The sequence below is a fragment of the Notamacropus eugenii genome, chromosome 5 (assembly GCF_028372415.1).
Source record: "Notamacropus eugenii isolate mMacEug1 chromosome 5, mMacEug1.pri_v2, whole genome shotgun sequence".
Lineage (NCBI taxonomy): Eukaryota > Metazoa > Chordata > Mammalia > Diprotodontia > Macropodidae > Notamacropus > Notamacropus eugenii.
In genome coordinates this window covers 91,571,567-91,597,764 of record NC_092876.1, presented here as the reverse complement: position 1 = coordinate 91,597,764, position 26,198 = coordinate 91,571,567, and the positions used below count along the sequence as shown (strand labels likewise).

Below are 26,198 nucleotides of genomic sequence, written 5' to 3'. Positions count from 1 at the left end.
CTTAGCATATAATAAGTACTTAACAAATGTTTACCAACTGACACATTCTATCCATACTGTGCAAAACATCAGATTAATTTTCTTAAAGCAAATGTATGACCATATCACTCCTTGTTCAAATGCTGTCACTAAAAGTATTTCCTATAGGATAAAGTCCAAAAACTTTTCTCTGGAATTCTAGGATCTTCACAATCAGATTCCATCCTATCTTTCAACGTTATCAACCATTATTCCCCTTCACATACCACACATTCTAGTCAACCTATATTCTTACTATTCCTAGGATGTTTTCTCTATTTGCTCATATTTTTCCAGTGTTTGTAATTCTCTCCTCTCTCTATTTACTCTTCTGGTTACACTCTAATTGCCTTCTTCTAAAATCTATGGATTAAAATTGATTCAATAAGACTTTTATTCGGTACCTATTATGTTCAAGGTATATGTACCATTCATGTTTCAAGGGTTAGTTCCAAGAGTGTATCTGTCATGTAGAGGTGCAGAAATGTGCAGAGAAAAATACTTTGTTATTCCTCTGAACTCTTCTATAATGTTTGAAGCACCTTTTATCACTTACATTTAATTTTGTATTGAAGTTTTGTTGCATATTAACTCTCCAACTAGATTCAGTTCCTTAATTTCAGGTTCAAATCATTTTTTAATGTCTCTATCTCTCCCCAGTACTTACAAGTATGAGACCCAGACAATATGTTTCATCAAAATGTCAAATGAGAAATAAACAAAAGGATGAATGAATGAGCAAATGAATAAATGAATGATGAAGTAAGAAGTACTTTGGAGTCTTTTTCCTGTGCTCAGTTCCAACATTAACTCTTCTACCCTTCAATATTCTTTCCCTTCTTCCTTGCTCTGTCTTTCAGTTCACTCCTGTTTCCTCTCTTCTTTCTTCCATTGCAGGGAATTAAAGAAATGCTGAGTTGAAAAGAACCCCAAAGATTTTCTATTATAATGCTTACCTGACTAGAAGCCTCCTCTACAATATATATGAAAAAGAAACATATAACATCTATTCGAAGACCTCCAGCAAAAAAGAACTCGCAACTTCCATAGACAGTCCATTCCACTTTCAGTTGGTTTTGATCGTGTCCAACTCTTTGTAACGTCTTTTGAGGATTTTCTTGGTGAAAATTCTGGAGTGATTTACCATTTCTTTCTCCAACTCATTTTACAGATGAGGATACAGAGGTAAACAGGGTTAAGTGACTTACTCAGGGTCACACAACTAGTTAAGTGTCTGAGACCAAATTTAAACTCACATCTTCATAACTCCAAGTCCAGCACTCTACTGCTTCACCTAGCTGCCCTATATTCTACTTTGAAATATCTCTAAATTTTTAAGAAGATACAGCATTGTGCTATGGGAATTTAATGGATTTGGAGTCAGAAGACCTGAGTTCATATACTGATTCTGGAAAAGCTCCAAATTGCCTTGTCTGTAAAATGAGGAGTTTGGAATAAATTGTCTCTATGGATCCTTACAACTACAAACTTATTGACTTTACCCTTAAATTGAATCTAATGCCTCTAGGAACTTACATTCAGCACTTCTTTCTCTTTGTATTCATGACAAAGAATTGACCTGCACAGCCCTCTGTCACTCAAAACAAAGTCAAGTGCAAGTCATGTCATCATTTCTCTGATGGCATTGTCTTCTTCGTAAGGAAAGATGAACACAATTCTGTGAGTAGATGCAGCTAGCTGAATGGGGACCCAGTTAGCTGGGCAATTCAGCTCCTCCTCTCTTGTCTGCCTCCCCCTCCCTTTTCTTCTCCTCTCCAAAGGAAGGTAAATTTGGATGGCCAAAAGATGACCAGTTGACTTGGTTTTTATTGGCCAGATTCCTTTCTCTTCTCCTTTTTCCTTTCCTCTCCTCTCCTCTCCTCTCCTCTCCTCTCCTTTCCTTTCCTTTCCTATCTTTTCCTTTCCCAAAACCTTAAACTTACTGTACTCTAAAGCTGGGATGCCAATGGGTCCCTGCCTAAGGGTTCTTCTGGGTACTCCTAGCTTTAGAGTGATTATTCCTCCCAGTCTGATGTCTTTCTTTATCTTGGCCTCATTAAAGGGGCCATGCCCTGGCTACTGCTTAAACAGTCCTATTGAATGAATGGATGTTACCTCACCCTAAGTGAGTACCTGCAAAGACCTTGGCCTAAAGGGTCCAAGGTCTCCCAGTGCATCCTGGGTCATCTTCAGTTATCCTGATGAATATCTGCTCATTGGATTCAGATGGCTCTGGAGGAGAAGTGAGATTGGTGACCTGCACAGCCCTCCCACACTCAAAAAAAGGCAAGAACAAGTCATGTCATCATTTCTCTGATGGCATGATCTTCTTCGGCAACGAAAGATGAACACAATTCATGACAAAGGGAACAAGTTCTTTGTCCTCCTTCCTCTGTCCTCTCCATTCTCTGTTCCTTGTCATGATCTATTCATACTGAACCTTTTCCTTACCTATACTTTAACTCTCTGTTCTGGATCATCCTTTCTCCCTACTCTCTGCTACCCACCAAGAATAAAGGGTTTCTGATAAGAAAAAAACAAACAAACAAACAAACAAACTACATATATATATATATACACACATATATATATATACACATACATATATATACACACACACACACATATATATATATATATGTAAAGACGACCTAAACAGAAAACAAGGAAAGACAATTTATCTCATGAAGACATTTTTTCTTGGAGGAACACATTCTGCTTTCACACATTCTCCAAATCTCAAAGTAAGAACTATCCCTCTCTCCTCCAATCAATCATTATCTTCCAAAGCTTTTTCTCCTTTTGCTGAAAATGTTCTCTCTCTCCTCAACAGGGCTAAGTCCATTCCCTTCATAATTTAAAACCAAGACAGCCCTTTGGAGGCATGGTTATTGGTCCATTAACACAGGTCATTGGATGATATCTTAAAAGTTTCACCTTTTTTTCCCCATGACTCCTAGGAGTGCCTTTCCCCCAGATTGTGTTGCCCCAAGGTGCAGGGGTCTCAGCTCCCTGGAAAGCTACTCTCTGCTCATCTTATGTCCTCTGAATGGTGTGGGAAAACAGTAATTTCTGAAATGCCCTAAGGCTTCTTATTCATTCTTATCATCTAAGCTCACAGTCCAAAGTCATGATTAAAACATCAAAGGACTCTAATTTTTGGTTAGTACTTTTCCAAGTACCGAATCTAGATTTTTACTTTTTCATCAACTGGCATAAAATTAATACCTTTCTACCCATGGCAAAGTGTTATTAGCCCCCTTCATTTTTACTATTAATAGTCCTTACTTCTTCAGTGTCTGATGACTTTTTATCTTCTTTTCCCTGTGACCCAAATCTTTCATTCACCTTCCTGTTCCACAGTTTCAGTTTTCATCCCTCAAACCACTGATAAATACCACACTGAAACTACAAATGATCACCAATTATGGGAGAGAATTTAGATATTTTTCCATCTCTAGGACTGCTTGGTTTAGGAAATATTGGTCTAGTGGCTGTCTTTTAAGAGTCTGAACAGAGTCCTTGCCTATACCTAGACATTAATGCAGGGTGGTGGTCCCTAAGCCTCCTCCCCTAGGGTGGAGCTGGACAACACTAAACAGGATAAGAGGAGGGCTAAGCCATTGAATGAGATCACAAGAAGTCCCAAAGGAAGTGCAACCTCCAAGGTGCAAAATACTCTCAGTCTCTTCTAACTTTGTCTTTTTTTCAGTGAACTCCACCCTCTAAAACCATTGCTTGTGCCCCCTCTGAATATGTTCCATGACTTTCGTACTCCATGCAAACTGGGATTGCCATTGAGTTTCCATAAATTTATCTTGTTTAATTTAATTTTCCAAGATTTATTGGGTTCATTTGTTTTGTTTTGTTTTGTTTTATGGAACTGTCTAGCTTTCCCTGATCAAAGTTTGTATATTCTGGCTGTGACAAAAGTGCTAGGCAAGCCTTAAAAATTAAATATAAAAGTGATCATTGCCATTGTCATTAAATTAATACTGTCTGTCTCCATTCTTTACATTTTAGTCAAAATTCCATACTGGGATACCCTCATTCCTTCAGTTTCCTGGACTGTGAATGAGTTTTGACTATTTTTGTATGTTGAAATGTTTTATTTGAGATATTCTTGTTACACCTTTCTCCCCCCTCCCACCGCACTCCCCAGATTGCTAAAGGAGAAATTTTATGGAATTGGTATACTAATGTACTCAGCCCAAGGACAGCGTCCTCTTCCACTCATTCCCATTACCCTCCCTTCTCACCTCAGAAACACTTACTTTGAAAAGCATATAATTTATGAGGCATAAGAATTAAAAATGATAGTGCAACAGAAAAGCATTCATGTAATCAGTGTTTAACTCTATAAAATGAGTTGAGTTGAAAGGAATTGTACTCTTTTAACTGTGTTGGGGTGTTCAGAAACACTGTCTTCTCACAGATTACTTCCTTCTGAAGTGATTCCTAGTGAAGCCTGCCAGGGAAACACTAGACCATCCTTATCCCTCCACCAGTCCCTTGATTGAGGTTGCCCTACCCCAAGCTTCCAATACCTCTTGAGATTTATAGCTACACATAACTGTATATTCTGAGAGGATTTCACTTTGAGACCAAACCATTAAGAAATTCCAATCCTACCATACCCTCCCAGTGACTTTGAATCCTTGACTTCCATTATTTAAACTCCATTCTCTGTTGCTCCACTGCCTGCTCCCTTTTCCTCAGCCCTCTTCAATCCAATCCTCCTCCCCATTCCAGTTCCACTAAAGCTACTCACCCCTTTCACTGTATTCCTAGGGATGCCTGCTCCGTAGGTAGCACATCTGCTTTCATCTTAATTTTTTTTTCCTTTCCCACTCCTTTCCTGTTCTAGTATTGAGACTTTCTGATGACTTAGCTTCTCTGGCCATTCTTTCCAGCACTGATTATACTTTTAATCATACTCTAGAGTTACTGATTCAGATAGGAGAAGCTGGAATACTTCTTATTCTCCACCATCACATCCAGGTTCTTCCACTTCCATTACTCAGTCACCTCTATTCCTCTGAGGTTCACTCAATACTTATTCATCACCAATCTATGAATTGTTGTCTATTAATCTCCACAATATTTTCCTTCTTTCCTCAATGAGTTTAATGTCTGATTCACAGTCTTTCTTTATTCCCCAAATCTTGCCTTCATTCTGGGGGAAAGCAACATACATTTGGTACTTTCTCACAATCTTAAACTCCCATTTCATCAATTTGCTAATTTTACATAGGCTATACATCTACCCTAACTCAGCTACACAAAGATCTCCATATCCTTGATCTTGACATCACTCACAAACTTCAATGTTGATGAATTCTGAAATTCCCTAATCTTATGTCAGTCTGTTGTCATTCTACCCTGCCCTCTACCTTGAGATGTCAAATCCTGTTCTTCATCCTATGACATTTAAACCCTCATATCCTTAGATTTTCCCCAGGACATCACCTGGTTCCACTCCTCACCCTTCCATATCTTGACCCCTGGGCCAGGTTAAGTCTATACTATCTTCTTCTCTCTAGGCCTGTATTCCTTTATTCTACTATTGAACATGTCCTGCCAACCTTCAGCCTTGGATTATGATCACCATCTCCTGTCTTCACTCTTACTTCACTTGCTGCTAAATGAAGTTGGATAAATTCACCACATAGTGTTGACTGAATACACTACAGATTTATATTACATAATCTCAACTGGGCTTTTCAGGGCAAGGAAATCCTTTAACATCTCCCTACTAACAACAGGAGATTTTTCCACACTTTTTCATTCTTCTTCAAACCTTCCATGGCTCCCACTTCTTTACTTTCTCAGTAGAGCATCTTGCCTCATATTTTCCTGAAAAAAAAGAGCCCAATCAGCAAGAGTTCTTTCTGATCTTCTCCACAACATCTGACATCACTAAGATGCCCTCACTTCTATCTCTTCTTTTACCTATATCACATGAAGGTTGGACACCAAAAGTAGATGAGCAACCCTGAAAAGGCTCAGCAAACCCTCACACCAGAAGTGCTAGTTCTCCCTGATCATTAATGAAAGCTTTTTGACTAAATGACTGGCTGACCCAGACCATTCTAAGAAGTTTAGGAAACATTTTTTATTTATCTGTGTATTCATTAATTCACTCATTTATTTGTTGCTGAATCGCACAGATATTTCAATCTCAATCTTCTTTTGTTTAGAATTAATTTGATTTTTTGAAAAGTACAAATGATTTTAGAAAATCTCATTGTCTATAAGAAGTTCTATGAAAATAGGTTACCATTTCAGAACTTTCAGTCTTGGTTAGATTATATAAGCTTATCTGATTTTTTTTCTTCAAATAAAGGGGAAAAATCAGCTTCTACAAGAATATTTTTGTATGAGAACAAGAAACTTTTGTTAATTTTAATCCTAGAGCAAAATAATTAAAATTTTGATTTATTTTAAAAGTTGTAGATTTATCATCATCATCATACTAAGGTTAAATTTAATTTGCACATTGACTCATTTTATTTTTTAAATAGTATTTTGTTTTGCCCCAATTACATGTCAAGACATTTTTTAGCATTCATTTTTATAAGATTTTGAGTTCCAAATTTTTCTCCTTTCCTACCACCCTTCCTCTCTTCCAAAAATGGTAATTTGATATAAGTTATACATGTGCTATCATGTAAACTATATTGATCACAGTTGTGAAGACAAAATCAGATCAAAAGGAAAAAAATACTAAAAAGAATAAAGTAAGTGAAAATAGCATACTTTGATCTGAATCCAGAGTTCACCAGTTCTTTATGTGGATATATGGGGCAGCTTGGTGGTACAATGTATAGAGCACCAGAGCAGGAGTCAGGAGGACCTGAGTTCAAATCTCACCTCAGATACTTGACATTCACTAGCTGTGTGACCTTGGACAACTCTCTTAACCCCAATTGCCTCATCCTGGGTCATCTCTAGTCATCTGATGAATATCTGGTCACTGGATTCAGATGGCTTTGGAGGAGAAGTGAGGCTGATGACCTGCACCCTCCCTCACTCAAAACAAAGTCAAGTGCAAGTCATGTCATCATTTCTCTGATGGCATGGTCTTCTTCAGCAACAAAGGACGAACACACACACATGCGTATGTATATAGCATTTTCCTTCATGGGTCCTTTGTATTTTTCTTGGATCATTGTGTTGCGGAGAAGAGCTGAGTCATTCATAGCTGATCTTCACACAATGCTGCTGATATTGTGTACAGTGTTTGCCTGGTTCTGCTCATTTCACTTTGCATGAGTTGTATAAGCATTTGCAGGTTTTTTTCTGAAATTTACCTGTTCATTATTTCTAATTGCATTGTATCCCATTACATTCATGTATCACAACTTGTTCAGCTCTTCCTCAATTGATGGGTATCTCCTCCATTTCCAATATGGTGCCACCATAAAAGGGACTGCTATAAATATTTTTGCACACATAGGTCTTTTTCCCCTTTTTTTATGATCTCTTTGGGATACAGAGGTAGTAGTGACATTGTGGAATCAAAGAGTATGCAGTTTGAACTGCCATTTTAATTTGATCAAAATTTAAAATGCTTGCACTATTGGGTCAAAAATAGTTTTAAAAAAGATAAAATGTGAACTGCTACCTGCATGAAGTACTTCTAAGTACCTCAAAATTTTCTTCACTTTCACGTGGATATATATTGCTGGGAACATTTGCAATGGTTTTATGAAAGGAAATTCCAGGACCTTGCTGAATCAGTTTCCCCATTGTACTGCTCTCCTTTTCATTAAAAAGTTTGTTAACAGAGTGAAGATCTATGTGTAACATCCCTTGAATGATGTGGTGTTCTGGCGAATGCATTGGCCATTCTAATGAAATATTTATGAAGTTTTCCTGGGATCAAATAGAACTGAGGTAATCCCATTTTATCATATGTGTAATAGGTCAAGCCCAGGCCTGATAAAAGTTCTGATATTGTTTTAACCTTGTCCCCCTTCCTGCCTTCAGAGCAAATTCCTTTCACCAAGGGTAGGATTTTGTGGTGAATTTTAATGTTACTATCACAGTGAATCGCTGGGTCCACAGGGATAAATGGGGAGTTGAGGGTGGGGAGAACTTACTAGTTGTATTTCCACTGATTTCTACTTGTAGATACCTATACGTTGGTTGCTACAGGTCTGCCACCCTATCCTAGGAGAATGGAATTTACTAGATTCCTTTGTTCAGTGGAATAGATTGGAACCAAGAGGTAATTTTGGAGAAGAATTTATTTATATAACAACAGACTGAATGGAAAGTCTATCCTAGTTTAAGACATGTAGTGACCTGTGCTTGAATTCACATATTGGAATTCTCTTATTTGTCCCTATGTATTGTGAAGTACCCAGGACCTAAATATTTGTGTGACATCACTCGTGTAAGATTCACTTGCTGAGCTGTCTCCCAAACAAATAACTTCCCTTACCTCAGTTTCCTCATTTGTAAAATTAGGACCTTGGACTTAGTGGCCTTTCAAATCCCTTCTAGCTTTAAGTCTATAAAGCTGTGACAAAAAAGGCACTACTCCCATCTCAAGGAGGTTTCTATGCTGCTAAAAGCTATGATGCTGGGAGGTTTCCATGTCATTAGCCAATGCAGAAATATTGCTAGGGACATCTTTCTTCTGTTGAAAAGAAAGCTTCTCCTGATAATTATTTTTTCATTCCACAAAATTATATTTTACCACTACATTGAGTTTCCTATTGCCATGGATTTCCCCATAACTCAAAACTTATATAGTCCACTATTCACATTGGCTATGCCCTCCATTCTACCTTATCACCACATATTTCAAGTAGTCTGATAGCCCTCTCTCGCTAATTCCTAGTGCCCCTTCCCTCGATAAAGGAGGCGCAGAATTCCCTGGCGAATCTGCTTAGTTTTCACACTATATATGATGGGATTCATCACAGGGGGTGATAGCAAGTAGACATTGGCCATAATCACATGAACTAGTGGGGGGCATTCTGGGCAAAGCGGTGAGCCATGGACAGCCCTACCATGGGCACATACAGGATGAGTACAGCTAGAATATGAGATAGGCAATTGTTGAGAGCCTTAAATCGTTCTGCCTGGGATGCAGTGCCAAGGACGCTGTGCAGGATTAATCCATAGGAGATCAGAATGAGGACAGGGTCAAGCACAATGATGAGCAACACCAATCCAAACCCATACCAGCTGTTGATCCTAGTGTCAGCACATACCAAGTGGATCATGTCTTGGTGGAGGCAATAGGAATGGGAAAGGAGGTGGGAGTGACAAAAGGGTAGACGTTTGAGCAGGAATAGTGAGGGAAGAACTGCTAAAACACATCGAATGATGATGGCTATCCCAATTCTGCCAATGACCCTCTCTGTGAGAATATAGGCATAGTGGAGTGGGCGGCAGATGGCAACAAAGCGGTCATAAGCCATGGCCAACAGCACTGAGGACTCCATAAAGGAAAATACATGAAGGAAGAAAAGCTGGGCAAAGCAGGCCTCAAAGCTGATCTCTTGGACATTGAACCAGAATAGTTGCATGACTGTAGGCAATGTGGAGAGGGTGAGGCCCAGGTCAGTTAGTGTCAGCATGGAGAGGAACAGGTACATGGGTTGGTGGGGTGAGGGCTCTGTCTGAATAACAACCAGGATGGTAATATTTCCCAAGATTGAGATCATGTATAGGCAGAAGAAGGGGATAGAGATCCAAATGTGCACAGCCTCAAAACCTGGAATACCCGTAAGGCTGAAGTAGAAGGGCTCTTCAGAGGTATTAGTGATGACTAGCATGACAAATGGATGGACCTCCTTTTTTTCTACAATGACATAAAGTTCATCTTGATTTTTATGGGAATTATTTGCTCTATAGTTTTCCTTTTTGTAAAATAATCTATTATAGAAGTAGAATTCTAGGACTTTGGAAAGACTTTAATATCCTTCCTTCCTCTGTCCCAGATTATGCTGAAATGAATAATTAAAGGAACCCTAGAAAAATGGATAGCAATGCTAAGTTGAGCCAGAAAATACTATCCAATTATTGTGCTCAAAGTATTTCACTCACCTGTCACCTGAAATGAGTAAAAAATTGGACACATCTCTCAGACAGTACTGAAGAATGTAACTGAAGTCATACCTTTTGCCCCTTGGAGGGGATTCAAAAGATACACACAATCTTCATTGAGGTCATATGACCACTGGGAAAATTAAATTGAAACTCTCTGTTAGAATTTCAAATTAAGAAGCCAAGAATAAAACCAACTTTAATGACCAAACTAATGTATGTGTTTCATAAAGACTTACATATTCCAATAAAAATAAGTTGGGGGGAAACACAGGACTGGTCAAGAAGTAAAAAAAAATAAATAAAAGATCAATAAAGGAAGAGATGAAGCCTGATGGTGGAATGCCTAGGAGCCAGGGGAAAACCCTTGGCTCTTCCATTGAAAAAATCCATCTCCAAGCTCATCCCATTGATTAAATTTATATCCCAAATCATTAACTAATGACTGAAACTGTGGGCAGTCCAATCTCTACAGTCCTGCTTTATTCTCTGGTCACTTGTAGTGTACCTTCAGATTTCTGTCACTCTTCCTACACACACATTATTTCATCATTCAACTTGGGCTATGTAATGCCCTCAATACCTCTCAGTCTCAAGTTCAAATAACTTGTACTATTTAAAAAGTAAAAGGAAATTACAAATTATATTCATATATATGTATATATACATATACACTATATATACTATACACTGTATATACAAATATACACACATACACAGATTTCAACTAATTTAACATTATATGTCTGTACACACAAGCATTTATTAAGCACCTACTGACAGACATATCAGTGACAGAGAGAGTCATAACTCTAAGCACTAGAGTTATGAAGACAAAGGCAAAACAGTCTCTATTCTCAAGGAGTTTACATTCTAATGAGAGAGCAACATATATAGGCCTATGAAAAACACAAAGAAGATTCTAAATAAACTTAGATTAGCAATGAACAAAAGAGATTTCATGAATGCGTCATTGTATATGGGTCTATATCATGGTCTACTGCTCCATTTTCCCTTGAACAGACAATTCAGAATCAAGCTAAGTGATGATTAGTAACTGACTGACTAGATCTGGCCTAATACCCAGAGGTTCAGAATCCTTTCTTTATGTCTTTGCAAATATCCCCAAATTAATAAAAACTTCTTCTCCTCTATCCATGTTCTACCCTAGAATCACTGTGTTTACATGTGTGTGTGTTTTAGCATGTATGTGCATCTTCCTGAAGTACCCCTCTGGTGTCTCCTTGTGACATAGAGATGACCTCGTGCTATGCAGAAGGAAAACAATCATGGCCAGGCTTTCAATTCTGCAAAGGCTTCAAGTATGACCCTAAGGATAGTCTATAAAATAAGCCAAGCTAAACTCAGAGAATCTCCTCACCAGACAACTGGCCATGAGGTGATGATTTTTTTTTTTGTCCACAGAACTCATAAAAACAGAAGTAATTACTCCAATGAAATCATGGATCCTTGCTGTATTGAGGAGGACATGGTAGATTTAGATAGATGTGGCATGATATTACATGACAATACATAGCTGGATGACAGCTAAAGATTGAAAGCTAGATAAATAAATGGAAAGATGATCTAGTTGATAAATAACAGATACACTTTACCAAACTATCTGACCTATAAATGAATGAATGAAAACAAAATGTTATTAATCACTTACCAGTTGCCAGACACTGTGCTAAATGCTAGAGATACAAATTACAAATGCTTAAAAACAAAATAGCCTCTGCTTTGAAGGAGCTTACACCACATACAGAAAAGCAATGGCTTGGGAGAACGATTTGGATCTGGGAAGTAACAGGGATAATTAGTAGAGGCACAGGACAATTTCTCTCTCTCTCTCTCTCTCTCTCTCTCTCTCTCTCTCTCTCTCATGTCTGTTTCTCAGTCCCTCTCTTTCTCTCTTTGTCTCTGTGTCTCAAAATTCTTGCTGCAGCTTTAAGCTTTAGTAATTTCAAAAATTTAAACGCTACAAAATGGCAAAAACCATCATTTGAAAGACTGATTTATTACATTTCTTATGTACTTATTTACCTTTGTGGATTTTGAATAATAAATTTTTCATTTTACTTTCAACAAGATGGAGCATTCTGTAATTATATATTCTGTGTGTGAGAGAGTTTCTGGATGAGCCTTTCTCACACCAGTGAATCAGTAGAAGAGTTATTCTTGCTTGGCTACCTTGGTCACCTGATCTACCTCCATTATACTTTTTCTTGGGTAGTCACATAAAAACCGTAGTGTATACACCAAAACTTAGTTTCTAGGGTGATAATAAGTCTAAGACTACAAAAGCAATTCTTTCATTCACTGTGCTGCAACCGAGGAAATTTTTTTTTTACAGTTTGAAAATTGACTATATATATATGTAGCATAAGATAATGGTTATGTTGAATTTAAATAAGAAATATATCAATATTTTTCAACATTTTAGTAATCTTTCAAATTTTATTTCTTTATAGTTTTTATACTTCCTAAGTTGTTAAAGCTTAAAACTGCACTAAGACTTTTTGGGACTCTTGATTTAAACTACTTTTTTTATCATGCTTCTGGTGGCCTTAATTTAATTTGTAATCTGTTAGATTCTTCTGTCATACTATTATCATAACACTGCTCCAAAGATAGAGCTCACTGCTGGATGCTGAAAGAAAAATGAGCAACTGAGTTTTGTTATCTCTTCGCTCCCTAAACCCACTAACCCAGTATTCCCACAACTGCCACCTGTCATGTTAGAGCTTACTAAGTACTCCAAAGAACTAGCTTGTCTATCAGTAAGTCTAGTACAGGCAGAGAAAAAGGAAAGGGAAGGGAGGGGAAGGGAAGAGAAGGGAAGGGAATGGAAGGGAAAGGAAGGGAAGGGAAGGGAAGGGAAGAGAAGGGAAGGGAAGGGAAGGGAAGGGAAGGGAAGGGAAGGGAAGGGAAGGGAAGGGAAGGGAAGGGAAGGGAAGGGAAGGGAAGGGAAGGGAAGGGAAGGGAAGGGAAGGGAAGGGAAGGGAAGGGAAGGGAAAGCTTATTGGATGATGTAGCATGGTCTTTTATTGAATATTTTTCTCTAATTTTACTTGTTCACTTTGTCTGAAGTCCTTTTGGCCTTAACTTTCATCAAGACAAGGGGTGAGAAGATCAAACAATGATCTAGTCACTGTTTGTGACAACATATTGAGCCCATAGCTAGGATTGTGAGGAATCTCCAAACAGATTAATCCTCATTTCTTGCCTCCCATCACATTCTTTATATATAGTTGTGTCCACTTCTATTCCCCGGACCCAGCATTCCAGCACATATTATTGCTTTCTTCCTCATCTCTCTCACTTGTGTATGCTGGCCCAACATCTCCTGTCCTCACGTACCTTTTTTTCTAGGTAGATTCCCATGTTCTTTTGGGATGACAGGAAAAAGTGAGATCATTTAAATAGTCCTCCTTTGGATTATCATGAGATTCTATGAAGTCCCTGAATCCTTCAGTACATCTGTTAGAAGTGGGGCCCTGAGATCTCTAGTTAAGGGAGTAGAGCCATAGAAACTGCTAATTGGGCTGGAGTGAAGGCAAAGCTATAGCTTGAGTCTGTCCCCAGGAGAACGGGTCATATGGTCAAGGATCGAGATACTCCAGTTAAGAACAGACTCATGTTTATTAAGGAAATAGTAATATTATATATTATTATGTTTATTTATTTATATATGTTTATTATATTATAATATGGAATTACATAATTAATATATTATTATTAGAAATATATAATAAATTGTGTAGTCTACAACAGTGTACATGAGTAATTCAGAACCTATGTATTAGAGATGCATGAGATAAAAGTTGTTTGCAGGACTTGTCAAAGCAAGTAAGATTCAAGTATGGCAAAATGACTCTCTCTCTTCAATTAATGTAGAAAGGCTTCATTCCCTAACTGATAAATCACCAAAAGATAAGAACAGGCAGTTTTCATATGAAGAAATCAAAGCTATCTATAGTCATAAGAATAATGCAATTGATTAGAGAAATACAAATTAAAACAATTTGGAGATGTCACCTCACACCTACTGGACTGGCTAATATGACAGAAAAGGAAAATAATACATGTTCTTGAGATATCGGAAAATTAGGACAGTAATATACTGTTGGTGGAGTTAGTAACTGATCACCCATTCTGGAGAGTAATTTGCAACTATGCCCAAAGGGATATAAAATTGCATACTCTTGGTTCCAGCAATACCACTACTAGGTCTGTATCCCAAAGAGATTTTTTTAAAAGGGGGGAAATGACCGACTTGTGCAAAATATTTATAACAGCTCTTTTTTGGTGGCAAAGAATTGGAAATTGAGGAGATGTCCATCAGTCGGGGAGTGGTTGAACAAGTTTCAGTGTATGATTGTGATGGAATTCTATTGTGCTATAAGAAATAATAAGCAAGATATTTTCAAAAAAAATTTAAAAAGACATATGAAATGATGCAAAGTGAAGTAAGCAGAACTGGGAGAACATTACGTACAGCAACAGAACTATTGTATGACCATCAATTGTGAATAACTTAGCTATTCTCTGTAATGTAATGATCCAACACAATTCCAAAGGACTCATAATGAAAAATGCTATCCACTTCCAGAGAAAGAATTAATGGAGCTGAATGTAGATCAAAGCATTCTACTTTTCACTTTATTTTTTTCATGGTATTATTTTGGGTCTGTGTTTTTTTTTTTTTTTCCACAACATGACTGATATGGAAATATGTTTGCCTAACTGCACACATGTAATATATTTAAAATGTTTACTATCTCAGGAAGATGAAAGGAAAGGGAAAGGGAGGAAGAGAATTTGGAACTCAAAATTAAAAAAATAAATGCTAAAAATTGCTTTTTCATGTAATTTGGGGAAAATAATAAAGCATTACTTTTTAAAAAATGTAGAAAGGCTTCCTAAAGAAGAATAGTTCTCAGGATCCTTTTTGGTGAGCATTGGATGGGGATGGAGCAAATTGGTAATTTCAGACCCTTAGCATCAAATTGGTAATTTCAGACCCTTAGCACCATTTACCTAGACTGCTGTAATAATTTCACAAAATGAGTTGAAAAGGACATTGGAAGAAAACTAATCTAAACTGTACATGACCAATTCAACTGACTGTCATCCAACAACACTTGGAGAACTCTAGTAATAGTTCATTCCCATTTTTTCCAGCTCTCATTAAGAATTTACTTTTACTTCAGGTCTAAATTTGCCTCAGTGACTTCATCCATGAGCCTAATTTTCCCTCTGAAGCTAAGTAGTTCCTTACAACTAGCTTTCAAAAACTTGAAAACAACTTTTGAATTGCACCCCATATTCTATATTTTAGGCTAAACATTCCCATTTCCTTGGACTTTGGCATGAATATAAGGCTGTTCTGGTTTCCTTCTTCTGAATGTTCTCTAGTTCTTTGTTCTTCAATATTTCCAACTTAACGTTCTTTCTAAAATATAATGCCCACAAATAAACACAGTACCCCAGATGTGTTCTGACTAGGGCAGAAAACAATGGTCCTATCTCCTCCTTAGTCCTGAAAACTGTACCTCTCTCTATTCAGTCCAAGATTCCATTAGTTTTGTTGTCACTGTTTGGGGGATGCCATAATACACTGTGACTAGTCCACCAAAACCTCAAATCTTTTTCCACTGTTTAGTCTCACCTTCCCTCTCTTGGACTTTTGTAGTTGTCTTTTTTTTCTGAATCCAAGTGAAAGGCTTTTTATAAATCTTGCTCAATTTCACCATACTGTATTTGTTCCAGCATTCTCACCATCTCATCTGCTGAATTTTCTCTCTGCCAAAAACATAGGTAAAAATTTATTGAACTGCTTTTATGAAAATCTCATCATTCCAAAAGAACTAACAAGAGAAAAATCTATTCTTACTATAACTATCAATAAAAGGAAGAGACATGTTGCTTCCTCCATTAGGAAGTGAGCTTGAAAACAGGGGCTATTTTTTGCTTTCTTTGGATCCCCAGAATTTAACATAGTGCTTATCAAAAAGAAATGCTTAAAAATGTGTGTTTGTTTTCAGTCTTAGGAGAAAAGGGATCACTCCCTTAGAATTTGTGACACATAAGTATATGAGAGCCAGAAAGGATTTGACATGTGTCATAGATGTGGGGAAATGTAACAGTTAAAGTTAAGTGAACTGAAAAATAAACTTCTAAGCATGTTTAATTTATTGATAAGGCTAGCAATTACCAATGAAAGGGGTCTGTTGACTCCTTGGTCATTCAAAGGACCAGGTGGGAGGGCTTATAAGACTTTACATATTTTTGGGAAGTACAAGAGAAAAAAAAAAGGAAAGCATCACAGATGGAAAATGATATAATTGGTTCCAAAATATGAAGTACCATAGAAGATGGAAAACAATATGATTGGGTGGAAGTCAGGAATTCAGTACTATCAAGAAACCTTTCCTTTCATCTTGTTGCTAAGGAAAGTTCATTGGTGGTGTCTACCTGTATGGTTAGTTGATCAGACTTTCTTGCAGGATAGCTAGCATTACAGAGTTAAGAAGAAGTTAAGAATTTCCTGGGGCCCACGTGCATCTTGCAAGACTTGTTAGTGAGATAACAGCTCTTCCTTATTTGTACATGGGCATTAAAATGTGCAAAGACAATATGCTTCTTTAAGGTGATTTATTGGACAACTTAACTCATAGAGGATAGCTGAACTCTTGACCTTAAACACAGAGATGAATAAACATGACTTTGGCAATTTTACACCATACTGGGTGTGATATAGAATAGAATCAATAAAAAAGTATCAAAATAAATATGATTTTTATCATAAATCAGTCAGATTTCAAGTTTAGAACAATGATAGGTAAGAGCTCATTAACTAAAATTTTATAGGGAAAATCAGCTCATGAGAGACAGGAAGCTCATATATCTGTTCTTCTCCATGTCTGTTCCCAATTTGCGTTCATTTTTTTCCATTTATGGTATATATATATATATATATGTATATATATATACATATATACACACACATATATATGTATGTATATATATATATTTGTAAATAAGCAAGCATCAGGAATGTGTAGGAAATATGTTATTTTGTTACTATACAAGTTTATTAATTTTTAAGTATCTTGGATTATTATTATATATCTATGAAGCATACCTTGAAAAATGTAGGAGAGTATGATCTGGATGATCAGCAAGTTAGATGGTTTCAGACTGGTTGAATGGTCACATACAATGAGTAATCATTACTTGAAATTATCTTGGAAGGAGGTATCCAATGGAGCAGCCCACAAATCTATGTTTGACCCTGTGTTGCTAAATATTTTTGTCCATTACTTGGAAAAGGGCACAGATGACATATCCATCAAATTTGTAGATGATGCAAAATTGTAATAAGATGATGAATACCCTGTTAGAAAGAAGAACAGTTTAATGCGAAGTTAAAGGCATAAATGTTATATTTGGTTTCAAAAATAACCCTATAATTATAATATTTTGGTTGAATGAGAGTTCATCTTTGAAAAAATAAGATATAGGGATGGCAGTCCCCACACAGTTCAATCTGTCAACAAGGCAATGTCAGTTAAGAAAGGACATGTGGTTCTAATAGAAAAGCTAATATATTAATCTTCATTATGAGAGGAAGAAAATTGAGGAATAAGCAAGTGATACTCCCACCATGATCTGCCCTGATCGGACCATACTGGGAATATCTGGGCATCACAATTCAGGAAATACTTTGATTAACTGGAGAATAGATAGGACAAAGCAACCTTAAGTCTCTGCCATAAGAAGTTTCATTGAAAAAACTTGTACTGTTTATCTGTGACCAAAAAAAAGACAAGAATTAAGGGAGGGAGAGGATAATCATTATGTTAAAGTATTTGGTGGCATTTGGGTGGCATGGTGGATAGAGCACCAGCCTTGGAGTCAGGAGGACCTGAGTTCAAATCCAACACCATAAATTTGATACTTACTGGGCAAATCATGTAACGCTGATTGCCAATAAACAAATAAATAATAATCTTTTAAAAATAAATTTAAAAAATTTTAAAATAAAGCATTTAAAGGGTCACCTTTTGAGAAGAGGAATTATATTTTATCCCAAATGACACAAAACAGAAACAATGAATGGATGTTTTGAAGCAGAAAACAGGTTATCTCTCTCTTTCTGTCTCTCACTCTCTCACTCTCTCTGTCTCTCTGTCTCTGTCTGTCTCTGTCTCTGTCTCTGTCTCTGTCTCTCTCTCTCTCTCTCTCACACACACACACACACACACACACACACACACACACACACACACACACACACACACACATACTTCTTGACTACTAACGTTGTCCAGAAGGACTTCCTAGAAAGGCATTGGGCTCCTCTTCATATGGGATCTTTCAGCAAAGTAATTATTACTACTTACCAAGTATGTTGTAGATGTTTTTTTAGTTATGAATTGGAATAGCAACAACATTTGTATAGCCTTTATTGTGTGTCAGGCACTGTGCTAAGCACTTTGAAGTTATTATCTCATTTGATCCTCATAACAACCCTGGGAGGTAGGGGCTATTATTATGCTCTTTATATCGGGAATTCTTAACCTGATGTCCCTAAGACACTCTCCCCTCAAACCCTGGGTGTGAGAATTTGGATGGGAAAAAATTTGATCTTTATTTTTACTATCTTCTAAATGAAATGTGGCACTTCTTCAAATTATTAAAAAAGAAAAAAAAACAAACCACAATTCTGTGAAGGGAACCACAGGGTTTACCAGACTGCCACGTGAGTCCAAAACACAATAAAGTTTAAGAAACCCTAGACTAAATGGTGAAAAAAGTCTTCTTCAAATTTGAAATTCTGTGATTCTGTTCCTCTAGTTAGGGACCAATTATCTCATTCTTTCAGCCTACTTAATTATACTCCAACTTGTCAAAATAATTGAATGAAAGAAGTTGTCAAATGTTTTAATTATATGAAAGGTATCAAGACATGATGGATAGAATGCTGGACTTGGATACAGAAGTCCTGAGTTTCAATACCAACCTAGAATTACTACTGTGTATGTATGACCATTGGAAAATCATTTAATTTCCATTCCCTCATACATAAAAGTGAAGATAATAACCCCTGCACTATTTCCTATAGGTTTGATGTGAGAAAAGCCTTCTGTAACTATGAACATACTATATAAATAGTTACAGAACACTCCTGATCTCCTGGTATGGTATTCTTATTATAAAAAAGTAAATGAGGTTATCTGGTATGATCTTATTCAGTCGATAACTATTTACTTAGCGCTGACTATATGCTCAGGTACTCTGCTTAGCAAAATTCTCTCAGCATTTTGTGTCTTCATTGCACACTCATGTTTTGATGTTCTACACTAGAGATGTGTGTGTGTGTGTATGTGCGTATCCCTTCCCTCCATTAGACTAGGTTTCTTCTTAAGGTCAGATAATAGGTGTTTCCAATTTAGCAGCAAACTCAGAACAATATGCAGAATAATAATTAAACAAAATATTATTATTGAAATGAGATAATGGACTTGAAACTTCTTAATTTTAGACCCAAAAAGAATTTTATTGTTGTTACTACTACCTTTAATAGTTAAATTTCTATGAACTTGAAAGATTTTTTTAATGGTGGGCTTCTGAAAGGGAATTAGGAATTCATACCCCACCTCACTGCCTCCAAAGTCCCCTAACTCACCTGAACTCTTCAGTAATGTCCTAAATGTTTCACAGCCTCGGAGAAGTTTATAAGTGGTAGGAAAAAAAAACCCAATAATTGACTGCTTTCTGTATGTAAAACTCTCTACCAAGCGCTTTGGGGAGTTGGACAGAAATGGATGATAACATATAGCAATAAGCACCCTAGTATACACATGAGAGTCTGCTGCACAGGTTCTCAGATCTGCTTTTGTAAAGGGAAAGCAACTTTTGAGGGATCAAAAATCTTCTTTAATTACAGAGAAAATACAATAAAGACCAACAGACAAAATGTGTGTGTGTGAGTGTGAGAGAGAGAGAGAGACAGAGACAGAGACAATGACAGAGAGACAGAGAGAGAGAGAGAGAGAGAGAGAGAGAGAGAGAGAGAGAGAGAGAGAGAGAGAGAGAGAGAGAGAGAGATTGTCCTGTGCTTCTACTAATTATCCCTGTTACTTTCCAGATCCAAACCATTTTCCCAAGCCATTACTTTTCTGTGTATGGTGTAAGCTCCTTCAAAGTGGAGGCTATTTTGTATTTAAGTATTTGTAATTTGTATCCCTAGCATTTAGCACAGTGTCTAGCAACTGGTAAGTGATTAACAACTTTTTTTCATTCATTCATTTATAGATCATATAATTTACTAGATCATCTTTCTATTTATTTATCTAGCTTTCAATCTTTAGCTGTCATCCAGGTATGTATTATCATGTAATATCATGTAATATCTTGTAATGTTGTGTAATATCTACCATAACCTCCTCAATACAGCAAGGATCCGTGATTTCATTGGAGTAATTACTTCTGTTTTTATGAGTTGCTGTGGACAAAAAAAAAAATTCACCACCTCCTGGCCAGTTGTCTGGTGATGGAATTCTCCGAGTTTAGCTTGGCTTATGCTATAGAGTATCCTCAGGGTCATACCTGAAGCCTTTGAAGCACTGAAAGCCTGGCCATGATGTTTTCCTTGTGCATAGCACAAGGTCATCTCTATGTCACAAGAAGACACCAAAGGGGTACTTCAGGAGGATGCACATACATGCTAAAACACACACACACGTGAACACAATGATTCTAAGGTAGAGCATGGATAGAGGAGAAGAATTTTTTATTAATTTGGGGATATTTGCAAAGACACAAAGAAAGGATTCTGAACCTCTGGGTTTTAGGCCAGATCTAGTCAGTCAGTCATTATTATCTTTACTTTGCAGAAGAGTGAACTGGGACTTAGGAAATGAATTGCCCAAGGTGTCAGAGCAAGAAACATTAAAGCCATAATTCAAATCCAATTGTCTGAAATCCAAGTCCAAGACTTTGTCGTATAACAAAGTCCACAAGTGATATGTTTTATTTCATGCATTCAGAATGTGAGAATGGACTTAGTGATCCCTAAATGAAGTTCAAAATGATGCTTATAGAGTATTTTCCATGACTATGGAATCCAAGGTGAATAAATGCCTGGGTCAGGCCCAGTGCAGGTTCCATGACATTCAATTCATATGCCCAAAGAGTTGTACCACAGGACAAAGGCTAAGGCCTGAATCTGAACAGAGAGAACTTGCGGAGGATGCCATTCCTAATCTGTTTAGTCTTAACACTATAGATGATGGGGTTCATGAATGGGGGAAAGAGGAAATAGACATAGCTCATAGTGATATGGACCACATGTGGGGCATGTTTTCCAAATCGATGAATGACAGACAAACCGATCACTGTAACATAGAAAACCAAGACACAACAAATGTGTGAGATGCAGGTGTTTAGGGCCTTGGTCCTTTCCTCTCCAGAGGCGATGCTCATAACTGTTTTCAGAATTAATATATAAGAGAAAAGGATGATCAGAGAGTCCAGGAAGAAGGTAAATGAAACCAGAACCATAGGATAGATTCGATTGAAAGTGATATCTGCACAGGCCAGTTTGATTACATCTTGGTGGAGGCAGAAAGCATGAGAAAGGACATGGGAACGACAGTAAGGGAACCAATGTAGTGGCACAATTGGGGGTGCCACTAAGATGCAGCCCCTCAGTAATGCCCCAACTCCAATTTTCACCACTCTGGAGTTGGTGAGGATAGACCTGTATCTTAATGGGTTGCGGATGGCAATGAAACGGTCATAGGCCATGGCAAGCAAGACCCCTGACTCCACTATAGAGAGTGAATGGATGAAGTAGGCCTGGGAGAAGCAGACATCAAATTGTATCTCTCTCTGACCCAGCCACAGGACTCCCAGAACTGTGGGCATTGTGGTTAGGGTCACTAAAAGGTCTGTGGTTGCCAGCATGGCCAGAAAGTAGTACATGGGCTCATGGAGGCCATGGTCATCCTTGATGAGAAAGAGGAGGGTGCCATTGCCAAGAATCACAGAGAAGTACACAACAAAGAAGGGTATGGAGATCAGGTGATGAACTGCCTCCAGGCCTGGGAATCCAGTCAGTAGGAAGGGGGATAAACTGGTATTAGACCACATAGTGGTGTACAGGTCTAAGACTAAATGAGGGTTGCTTAATAAACAAGAGCCATTGAGTCCTACCTAAGAATATGCAGGATGTTAGTCTTTCCCAGGGTGAGGTTGTTCAAGCTTCTAGAAGAGAAAGAGTGAAGATTTCAAAATATATCTTGAGCTTGGACCAAGTATTAGAGGTAATGATTGCATAACTCTCCTGTACTTTGGCTCCTTAACTTTAGCAGAATTCCTCAGCTTTAGAGTACGAGAAGTACCATTTTTCCCATCATCTCATCCCTTGGCTGTCTGTTCTTTGCAGTTCTTCTATTAATCAAACTGACTTGCCTTTCTGCTTATTGTCCATGGTTCCCAATACAGGTATCCAGTAATATTTATTGTCTCAGCATCGTAGCTCTCTTCTTTTCTTTTTTCATTTTCTCCCTATAAGTCATCATATTAGCAGCATGCTCTCAGACCTGCAATGTTGAGGCAAAACATTAAATTGCTATAGTTCATACAATTTGTAGACAGACTATTTGCCATTTAAGCTAAGATGTAGGATCAATGGTTTATTGTTTGTAGCACAATTAGCCCAACCTTCTTCTCATTCTATAAATAAAGTAACTAGTCCCAGTGAGGGTAAGTGACTTGTTCAGTCACACAGATTGTAAGTGACCAAGCCAGGATCACAGATCCTCCACCTTAAATGAAATTCATTTCTGGTTTTCTGCTTTAGTCTAGATAGATTTTCCTGACCTTTTCTCTGTCTTTTTGAAGTCTGGTTATACCTGTGGACCCCATCTCAAAATATTGTCTTTAAATTCATGAAGATACATAGGGCTACAAAGGAAACCAATTGTATTGAAATATACTTATCAAAAATGTTTTTAAAGTTCACAGACCCCAAGTTAAGAACTTTTAGGCCATATAAATTTCTATAACCCTATCCTAATATCCCATGTCTTCTCATCTCTCATTCTTTCAATTGTCATCTCTCTGGCTCCTACATAGCCCTCATCTTTGGTTTCTTAACTAGAGATTCTACCCATTTCATAGTTGATTCTTTGGCTTAATCCTACTTCAGGAGCTTTACTTCTAATTTCCTGATAATGGGCAGGTTTCATCACTTCCTGGATTAAAATCTATGTCTCTGGTGGAGAGGAAGAAATGACACCTTCTTTCAGCCTTAACATCTTCTGAATGCATAGGTACAGATGCATCTGTGAATCATTACCATAATCTCACTAAAATGTAGGTCACCTACCTCTCTAGCACAGCAGATCTTAATCATATCCCTATAGATTTTTAAGGGGAATGCACCTGTTACCTATTCAAGTGAACGCAGAACGATCAAATTAAAGAATTAGAAGGTAATTCAAAAACTACTTATGTCAGGGGAAAAAGATCCTCTCTACAATATACTCCTCCAGACTTGGCTTAAAGGCATCCAATCTTGGCTTCAAGACCACTCTTTCCCAAAGGAGCTCATTCTACTTTGAGACAATTCTACTTAATAAGTCGCTTTTTATTTTTCTTGCATCAAATTTAAATATGTATCTTAGAATTAGCAACACATTGTTACTATTTATACAATCTGTAGTCAAATAGAACCAGTCTGATACCTCTTCTCTGTGAGAGCCCTCCAATAGTTTCCAGATAGTTACCTTAGCCCCTAACTTTTCTCTAGGCTCAACACCTCCTATTCTCTTTCTGATCTTCATATGACATTGACACAACACCTTTCAGCATCATGGTTGCCCGTCTCTGAGAGCTCTACAGGTAATCAAGGCCCTTCCTAAAATGGAGTGCCTAGAAGTGAAAGTTGCTCAGATGTGGTCTGATGCAAAGGTGTACGGTGGCACTATTGCCTCCTCATTCCTGGATTATCAGGCTCTCTTACGATCATATTAGCTTTCTGGATTACTAAATCGCACTGTGGACACATGTTCCATTTGCCATCCTTCAAAGGTCTTTCTTTGAGATGAACTGGCTTTTAGACAAATCATTTTTATCTTATATTGCAAAATTGATTTGGTGAGGAGCCCAGTTGTAAGATGTTACATATTACATTTCATCTCATCCAATGTTTTAGCCACCTGGCTTCCCCTGGAGTTATGGAGGGCTTGGGCACCAGACAATAGAAATGAGTCTTCATTCAGAGATGGAAACATCTAGGTGACAGTGGGGAGGGCACTAGAACTGGAGTCAGGAAGACCTGAGTTCAAAGCCAGCCTCAACACTTACTAGCTGTGTGACCCTGCGTAACTCTTTTAACCTCTATGTGCTTCAATGTCCTTATCTGTAAAGTGGAGACAACAATAGCACCTACATTCTAGGGTTAAATGAGGACAAAATGAGATCTTTGTAAAGTGCTTTGTAAACCTTTGCATTCTTCACTCTCTGAAGATAGAGTTCTGTAGGGAAACTTTTCATATTCCATTTCTATGTGCCCTTCTGCCTTCCTTTTGCCTCCCACTTCCCTCCTTCATCTCAGTCTCATTGTTCCTTTCCCCTTCTCTCCTTCTGGAACAGTAGCAGCTCCACTGAGAATCACTCAACCACTAAGCCCAAGACTGGGCACAAGGTATACAAGCTCACCAACATTGGTTCTGCAGCTTAATATTTACAAACCATGTTCTTTACAATATTCTTTTGTGATAAATGTGGTACATGTATTATGTCATCTATATATAAGAGAAACGTGATACTCAGGAGAGGTCAAATGATTTGCCTAAAGTCATGGAGGAATATTGGACTTAAAACGGGCATTCTGAACCTAAAGCTAGATCTTTTTCTGCTCCTACCTACTCTCTTACTCCTCAAGCAAAGTAAGCTTCTGAGAATCTAAGGAATATTAAAGGATTTTACATTCAACATCTTAGTTTTATAAACCGGGAAACTGATCCACAGAGCAGGAAAAGGATTTAATCGGTCATTTAGTCACAGCTTCTTGGGATTCTGCCTCCCACTATAAACCCAACCTTGGATAGTAAAGGCCTTCTCTGATCCATTCTGCCCTGCCACAGACCTAATGACTTTGCATCTACCCTAAGATACTGACTGGCTTACTCTCACATTGATCAAACTATTATCATCAAACATCACACTGGCTAGCACACAGGCAAACTGAGGCAGATTGTCACAAACTAGACATAGCTTCCATGTCTTCTCTTCTCTAATAATCCCTCCTTCCCTTCTGGCCCTATCTGTCTATTAAGGCCTTATTATGTCCAGGATCCTGAATTTAGTGATGGGAGGGAAGCTCCCTAGGGAACAATCCCCGGGGGGGAAATAGGAAGGATCAGAGGAGAATCCTAGAAATTATACTAGAAAAGAGAAATGGGGAGAGAATACCTCACCCTTCTATCTAGTCTCTCCCAGAACCCTGGTTTTTAACCACCCTTTCCACATACAAGAGGAGAAGGTGACCTTGAGATTAACCATCTCCAGCTATCCAACGCAGCATATACTTTGCCAGGAAAGTATTTGAATATGGAACTTCCAGGCATCTCTTTGTGGTTATTCAGGTCATAAACTCAGAGTTAATCCTTCCTAGTCAGAGGATTTAAAAAATTGGAAAGAACCTTAAAAATCAATACATCCAATACACTCATTACAGAGACTCAGGAAACTGAGTCTCAGAGAGGAAAAACGACACATAGATATGACCCCATAGGGCTTGTGGCCCTCCACATTGGGTACTTACTGTGCAAAGTCCTTAATTCCAGATAAAAGTCTTCTCTAATTCATGCCACCTCCCTTTTCCGACTTCATGGAATCATAGGGAATCAGCCCTGAAATTCTTTCACTTCTTCTGAACTGCCATTGCCCCCAACTCACCAAAAGCATTGCTGAAATATTGGGATGGGGGTGGGAGGACACTGCGACCTGGTCGAGCTCTCAGTTTGCAGGTTGTCACCTCTGATTCTATTGGAATCCCATCTAGCATCAGAGTATTTATGCTGCAGACAGGC

The 26,198-nt window shown here is 37.8% G+C and overlaps 2 protein-coding genes and 1 long non-coding RNA gene across 3 annotated transcripts; all 3 read right to left on the bottom strand.

The window, feature by feature from the left end:
• Positions 1-2,674: 2,674 nt before the first annotated feature.
• Positions 2,675-26,198, bottom strand: LOC140504833 (uncharacterized). Its single transcript, XR_011967253.1, has 5 exons — positions 25,931-26,198; positions 22,312-22,700; positions 17,234-17,485; positions 15,758-15,891; positions 2,675-5,874 (listed from the first exon to the last, which is right to left on the bottom strand). It is a non-coding gene; the product is annotated as an uncharacterized lncRNA (long non-coding RNA).
• On the bottom strand, positions 8,866-9,812 carry LOC140508732 (olfactory receptor 51Q1-like). The gene is given in 2 exon segments (XM_072616614.1): positions 8,866-9,002; positions 9,005-9,812. Coding segments are annotated over 2 exon segments (945 nt in total).
• LOC140504832 (olfactory receptor 51B6-like) lies at positions 20,746-22,301 on the bottom strand. The gene has a single exon (XM_072610183.1). It carries the CDS (start codon positions 22,246-22,248, stop codon positions 21,310-21,312), a length of 939 nt encoding a protein of 312 aa, XP_072466284.1. The 5' UTR covers positions 22,249-22,301; the 3' UTR covers positions 20,746-21,309.

Excerpts from the sequence above, each read along its gene's own strand:
- LOC140504832 (XM_072610183.1), bottom strand. The coding sequence starts at position 22,248 with ATGTGGTCTAATACCAGTTTATCCCCCTTCCTACTGACTGGATTCCCA.